General features: G+C 37.3%; 2 protein-coding genes across 4 annotated transcripts in view; one reads left to right on the top strand and one right to left on the bottom strand.

The window, feature by feature from the left end:
* Positions 1–791, top strand: part of stard8 (StAR-related lipid transfer (START) domain containing 8) — a 30,247-nt gene extending 29,456 nt beyond the window's left edge. For all 3 annotated transcript variants that reach the window (XM_053485511.1, XM_053485513.1, XM_053485512.1), the window contains one exon: positions 1–791. This exon is cut by the window's left edge and continues 385 nt beyond it. The gene's annotated coding sequence lies outside the window, so the exon portion shown is untranslated.
* Positions 792–6,650: 5,859 nt separating this feature from the next.
* The window catches only part of rxfp2l (relaxin family peptide receptor 2, like), a 30,939-nt gene continuing 30,280 nt past the window's right edge, over positions 6,651–7,309 (bottom strand). Inside the window, exon 20 of the mRNA XM_053484997.1 lies at positions 6,651–7,271. Coding sequence (XP_053340972.1) covers positions 7,132–7,271 — 140 coding nt within the window. The 3' untranslated portion in view covers positions 6,651–7,131. The remainder of the gene's footprint in view (positions 7,272–7,309) is intronic.

The raw sequence follows: 7,309 nt of genomic DNA, 5'->3' as shown, positions 1-7,309 counted from the left end.
CACTTTAGAAGTGATCACATAAAAACAGATTAGTGTTCAAAGATGATCAGTCCAACAGGGTTAGATGAGTCAATTTACATACACTAGACTAAAATGAGATCAGATTAGATTGGACCAAACCAAAACGTTTGACTTGATTGTAATCAATCGTTGATGTGAAGTTTCGTAAAATGATTGAATGAGATTACTCTAAACTGTAAACAAAAAGTTAGGAAACGCCACTTCAAAACAGTGTTTTGCTGAATTAGAATATATTAAATATTAGACTAGAACAGACCTGATCTGATTGTACATAAAATATTCAGAGATTAGACATTAACAGCAGGATAAGTGCCAAAGCCATCCAGAAGAGACAAACACAGATGTGATCGTTTTAAAATGGATTAGGTACGTTTAGATTTATCACACTGAACCAAATTAGACAAGGTCCAAATCAGATTATACATGATCAGACCTGTTTAGATCGATCCAGATTAGATCAGAAATAGAAAGTAAACCAAATAATAGGACCACATATGGAAACACTATTACATTTTATTGCACTAGATCAGATCGGAGATCAGACATAATCAACACACATGAGTGATTGGATTAGATTTGAAATAGAAAGTTGTGAACCAAAGAATAGAATCAGATCGGGAAACACCAGATCAGATGGGATTACATTACGCTAGATTGGATTAGAGATCAGATATGGTTAATTCTCTAAACTATAAAGTCTTAAGCTCACAGCCAATCAGAAGTCAAATATGTAAATAAACAAATGTGCAAATGATGTAAATATCAGGCATTATGCACAATGCCTGTGTGTGTGTGTGTGTGTGTGTGTGTGTGTGTGTGTCAGAGAGAGAGAGAGAGACAGTAAAATTAAGGATCTAAAGCCATTTCGACCTTTCATTTCTTTACACAGATGTGTTCAGTGCAATTCAAAACATTAGATTATTTTTATTTTGTCATTTTCATATAAATGACAGAAGTATAAAAATTTATTAATACTTTATTCTGTGCATTTTACTAAACCGTGCAATCTGCAGATTACAGATTAGATCAGATCAGATCAACAGATCAGACATATTATATTAGCTCAGGGCAAACCAAATAAGACTAGATCAAACCAAACCAGATTGGACCATATCACAATAGACCAGATTAGACCAGGCTGGCTCAGGCAAACTAGATTAGCCCAGGTCACACAAATTTAGATCAGACTATATAAAACATAGCCAGATTAGACTGAAAATAATAAAATTAGATTAAATATATCAGATAAAAAGAGGAATAATATTACAGACTAAAGAAAAACAATCTTAAGGATATTAGATCGGTTATAACCGGTTAAAATATCCCTGATTAAAAATAAACTAGATTAGACATCTCCAGATTAGACCAGATCAGATCAACACAGATTAGCCCAGACTGCACCGGAATAATAAGATAACAGCAATAAAAATAAAACTACTATGACATCGGACATGTAACGAGCAATGAGTAATAGTTATTGCGTTAAGCCACGCCCACTTCTGATTACATGATGATATTTTTGTAATGTTCAGTGAGTTTTGATTGGTCAGCATTTCAGCAGGGTCTGGCTCAGGGTTTTCAGATGTCATTATTACACAGGTGTGTGCTGACTGAGAGTATCGTTAGGATAAGATTAGATACACATGAACACAACAGCGCTGTTAATGGCGTGTAGTTTAATAAATAAAATGGTTTCATAAAAACAATCAGCTAAGAAATAAAGAAATAATATTGGTGTATTTATGGAAAGGTTGTGTACATTACTGTATATAAATGTGTGTGTGTGTGTGTGTGTGTGTGTGTCATTTTTTGATTTATCATCAGTATTTTGATTTGTATTTATGGCTGTAAAGTAATGCTTTAATTCACTCATCAATTGTGTGTGTGTCTGTGTGTGTGTGTGTGTGTGTGTGCACGCCACATGTGCCTTAAATTCAGCTGACATGTCAGTATAATTTATTTCTGCTATTTGTATGTTTAAAAAAAATTAAACTAAAGCTAACAGAGAAATTCAAATTTTTATTTTTTTGTTGGCTTACACTATTGACTTTTTTATTATTATTTTTATCAACTCAGTGACGTGTCCTGAGATAATTAATAAAAAAAGAAATTAAATAGTTTTTCTTCTCTTTTATTTTATTACACACTGCCTGAGCAAAAATAACGTTACTGAGTCTAGACCTGAGTAACTGATCAACCCCAGATCATAACACTGTCTCCAGAGGCTTGTACAGTGGACACTATGCATGATGGGAGCATCGCTTCATGTCCTTCCCTTCTCACCCTGACACGCCCATCACTCTGGAATAGGCTCAGTCTGGACTCATCAGGTCACATGACCTTTCTCCATCACTTCAAAGTCCAGTCTTTATGATCCCTAACAAACTGAAGACTTTATTCTGATGAGTCTCAATAACAAGTGGTTTTATTATGGACACACCGCTGTTTAGTCCCAATCCTGTGAGTTCTCACCACACTTAGTCAAGTTCCAGTCATTTTAAATCTCCTTATTTGTTTTCTTTGGTTGATGCAGCAAAATATTTTGACACTTCTCAAATAGTTTTTTTGTTTCTTTTGGCCAGACGGTGTATTTCTTCTTCTATGATCCTGTATGATTTCTGACACTGCATGGTGTAGGACTTGAATCCTGGCTGGAGATACAACACAATAAACAAGACATTGGGGATAAAAAAACATTTAATCCAAAACACGTGCAGTGGAACCTCAGATTACGAGTAACGTGGTTTGCGAGTGTTCCGCAAGACGAGCAAAAATTTTTGATAAATATTGACTTGGAAAACGAACAAGTCTTGGTTTACGAGTACCGAGTATCATATATTGCAAGCGTTTCTTGTTTTGACGCAGAGCGTCACGTGAACACAACTGAGCCAACGTTTTTTCTCTCTTTTGCGCTGCAAAATTGTGGTTAAATCGTCTCCCCTGCTGGGTCTTAGTGCACGTCTCTCACTGGTATAATCAACATCCATGCACGCGTGTACTGTTTACTATAACACTGTGACCACGTGTGTGTAAAACATTTTTTTTTGTTTTTGTAAGTGCGTGTGTACAGCACGCGTGTACTGTTTCTTATAACCCCTCTCTGCTTCACACACACAAACACACACTCTGCTTTTTACAGAAACACTGCTCTATCACAATTCTTTTTAAAGGTAAAGTGTAGATTCATTTGTTTGTTTGTTTTACTTTACAGCAGTGATTCTGTTGGTATGGGCTCACACGAGTGTCATTAACGATGTTCCTTGCTTATTTTTTCAGACAAAACAGTTTCTCTGTTAATGTGTGTTTATGTGAAATTTAAATAAGAATAAAACATAAATTGTATAATAAAGGTTTACAAAATGGTTATATAGTTAAAAATTATTTTTTCTTCCTCAGCCTCTGTTATGTGTGTGCACGCGCATAATTTGACACTGTGACGGTTTACACTCTCTCGGAACTGGAAGAGCTTTACACACACACACACCCACACACAGTGCCTGCACGCGTAAGCAGAAACACTTTATTTTTATTTTTAGGTAAAGTGCAGGTTAATTTGTTTTATTTTTACTAAATATTTTGTGTTAGTTATTTTTATGTTGTTTTTTTTTTTCGGACTGTGGAACGAATAATTTGAGTTTCTATTATTTCTTATGGGAAAATTTAATTTGGTTTACGAGTGTTTCGGAATACCAGCTCAAGGTTCCACTGTATACAGAGGATTTGTGTGTGTGTGTGTGTGTGTGTTTTACTTCCACATACTTGTATTTATTTTTAAACCTTTTTAGATCAGTTTCATTAACATGAACACATCTTAAAATCATATCAATAATATGTATATTATATGTAAATAATGTTAACAAAGTACACTGAATTTTTTTAATGGATTATTAATCCATGACAATGAATGTGCATAAATTAGTATAAATGTAACTTTTTTTAAACTAATCTAACTTCATAATATTCACAAAAAAACTGTTGATGTGTCTGTAAATACAGAACCTGTCCTGCGCTCTGAATGAGAACGAGTTGTGACTATTAATAAAAGCGATAATTGCTTCAGGTTTTCGAGGCTGTATAGGGATAACTGACGTTATTAACGAGGCGGCTGACGCGGTCATTTTTTCCTCTTGTCCATCTTGACTGATCTGTTCTTTTCGTTAAATTTTTAATTTTGTTCCTGGATGATGTTTTCTCAGGTTCAGTTCCTGAAGCATAGAGGCTCTTCTTCCTGATCTTCTGAACTGTTCCTGATTTGACCTCTTTGTATAAAAACTTCTCATCACTCTGATCATGCTGTAGCTCTACACTCCGGACAGAAATCAATATTGCGCTTGTGTTCATATTGATTGCTCAGAACAGGCGTCTGCGTTTGAAAAGACTTTTGTGTTCGTAGTTGACTTCCATCGATTGTGAGCGTGATCCTGGTTTGAAGTTTCTCGCACAACATCACAGAGGGCCGAGGATAGAACTTTGTGGAACCTCATTACTATTTTATTTAGTTTAAAGGGGCATGAGGTTTTACATAATTAAAAAGTAACTTAAGTTTAAGAAGCTTAAGAAGTTACTTTTTAATTAACTTCCTAAACTTTTTAAAATCTATAATTCTTAATGCAATCCAAATGATTTCAAATTTCTGACCATGCACTGAAACTTTCTTGAACAAAAATTTGGATTGAATTTAAGAATCATGGATTTGATCTGATTCTGTTGAATTTTATTGTTTTAAAGGGAACTGTAAACTGTTTTAAAGCAAAATGTGAACACATCATGTTTACTCTTTAGTCTCTGCTGGTGCGTGAGACTTGAGAAGAAGAATTATCATGAAGCAACAAACAGGGTGGAGTGTTGGGGTTCTTGTTGTTCTTTGTGTGTCATTTTAAAAGACAAAGGGGCTTTGAGACCAGTCGCTCAATGAAGCACTCTAGGGTATGACCCCACGCCTCTGGACTGAAAGGTTGCTGGTTCAGAATCCGGCTAGCCTCTTTCACTTTGCTGAAAAATGTCAGTTAGAGAAGTGTAAAGCAAAGGTATGGGGAACTTCTGGAAGAAGTCAAAGCTACTCATCAGGTAATCCCAGAAAGTGTAAAGGTGATGAACCTTTTTGTAAACCTTTGGTTCGCCTTGGGTTACATCCTCCAGCACCTTCCACATCACTTGTTTTGCTACATGGTCCTGAGCTGTTTACACTCATATCCTGATATTCTGGATGGGGTTTGACCCTCCAACCTCCCAACTCCATGTGAACTACTGGATCTCATACTAGTGAGCTCTTCTACAAAGCTTTTCACCTTTATATACAGTATGTAACCCGGTCCTACAGACAAAGTAAAACATAGCGATTCAAACGAGGGACATATACCAGAGACTGTAACTCTACAGGACTGGGTGGTGGTGCTGCTTATTGGAGATTTGTCCTTAATACATGGCTCAAAGTGTTTGGTGGAGGAGTCCTGACTGGGGCTTGAAGCAGCGATCTTTCTACCCTGAGGAGATGCTCATCCACATGAGCTTCAGGATCTTTTATTAATTTATTCATTTTATTCATTTGCAATAATGCTAGATTAAATCTATCAGTAAGCATTATTCCTCATCCAGCACTCTATACCACCATGATGAACCAATTTGGAGATCACATGAAGTTTGGTGCTGGCACTCAGTCCTCATCTTCTCCTCTCTTTGGTTAAATCCTGAGCTCTTGACTTGAGAAGGGGGTCAACAAATATTTTGATGGAATTTTGAGACATTTAGACGGTCCTTAATAAGCCGGACTTGTGACGTGAAAGCTGAGTCCTTCCCACAGAGGTGTCATGATCTCCTAGAGACGAATCTGAAAATCTCAGAAGTAAATTGTAAAGGAAGATTGAATGGCGATGAGTTCTCGCCCGGGCTTAGCTGCTGCTGCTTTATCCCTAAATAAATGAGAATATCTGAGGGGGAACATAGAGCGTGTGCACCTTCTCTGGGGAATGTTCCGCTGTTCTCGTGTGTGTTTTTTTAAAGGTTATCTTTTAACGTTCTGACCTCTGGATCACACCGAGCCAAGGGACCGTGTTTCACATTTTATTTTAGCCGTGGCAGTAAGTTTCTTTTCTTTTCTTCTTTTCTTTATACGAGGTTGTAAGTAAAGCGAGAGTGAGAGACTGAAACACAGAGAAGTAGCTGATGGAGCGATTATACTGTGGTGACGGAGATTATCCTGGAAATGTTGGAGTGTTTATTGAAGTTCTGAGCTGCTGAAGTGTGTGAGGGTGCACACAGGTTCAGGATGGAGTGTTTACACACAGAGGACAAGTGGCATCCATTTCCAGTGTCATTCCAATAAAAAAAGAAAAACCTTCACACACACACACACACACACACACACACACGGACTCGGCCTCATTCTGTCCAACACATACACTATACGACCCTCTTACACATCAGCATCATCTCTGCTCTTCGTAGCTGTTTAAGAACATGGAGGAACCTGGGCTGAGCTGTGATTGGTCGATACATAGAAGATGAGAGAAGATCAAAGAGGACAAGATAACGATGGAGAAAGGAAGACAAAAGACAAGACGTTTAATCAGATGGTCATGTGACTTTAATCACGTGTCGTACGTGTATGTTCACATATTTTTGCATATTCGTATTTACAAATGGGTCGCTTGCAAAGATGAAAAGAGAAATAAAACAATAATTATCACACATTAAGCAATCCACCAATTAGCACACTGGGGGTCACTTAATGCTTAAATCAATCAGAATCAGGGGGTGGGATTAGAATCTGAACACAAAATACTCTATTTCCTGTGACTAGAGCCGAACATTTTAATGAGCTTAATTATTTCTAGATATAATAATATAATGTTAACATTGTGAAATTATACTGTTTTATTTCTGCGAGCTTGTCAAACTGGATGCTATAATTCTGCTGTGCGAGTGTGTATGAATGTGTGTGAGAGCGATTCTGATTGCTGGATTGATGCTCAGAGTTGAAAATAAAAGGTTTGTAACGCGTCATAAAGAATCCAAACCTCACAAAGTCTCCTGATGGTTTTTGATCAAACCTCGACCTGAAGACAGCTCTGATTATGGCTTTGTGTGTGTGTGTGTGTGTGTGTGTGTGTGTTAATGGTTGTCCACACAGCGGAAGCGCACACACACTCGGAGGCGCTCCTGGAAGGCGCTGGTGGTGATGGTGTAGAGGATCGGGTTCAGAGCGCTGTTGATGGGCAGAATGAAGATCACCACCCACAGGATAAGTGTTCCTGAACGCACACACACGGAGAAAGGACTGAGACACAGA

Source organism: Clarias gariepinus, chromosome 24, assembly GCF_024256425.1.
Source record: "Clarias gariepinus isolate MV-2021 ecotype Netherlands chromosome 24, CGAR_prim_01v2, whole genome shotgun sequence".
In the NCBI taxonomy this organism is placed as follows: Eukaryota; Metazoa; Chordata; class Actinopteri; order Siluriformes; family Clariidae; genus Clarias; species Clarias gariepinus.
This window is presented reverse-complemented; position numbering and strand designations above follow the sequence as displayed.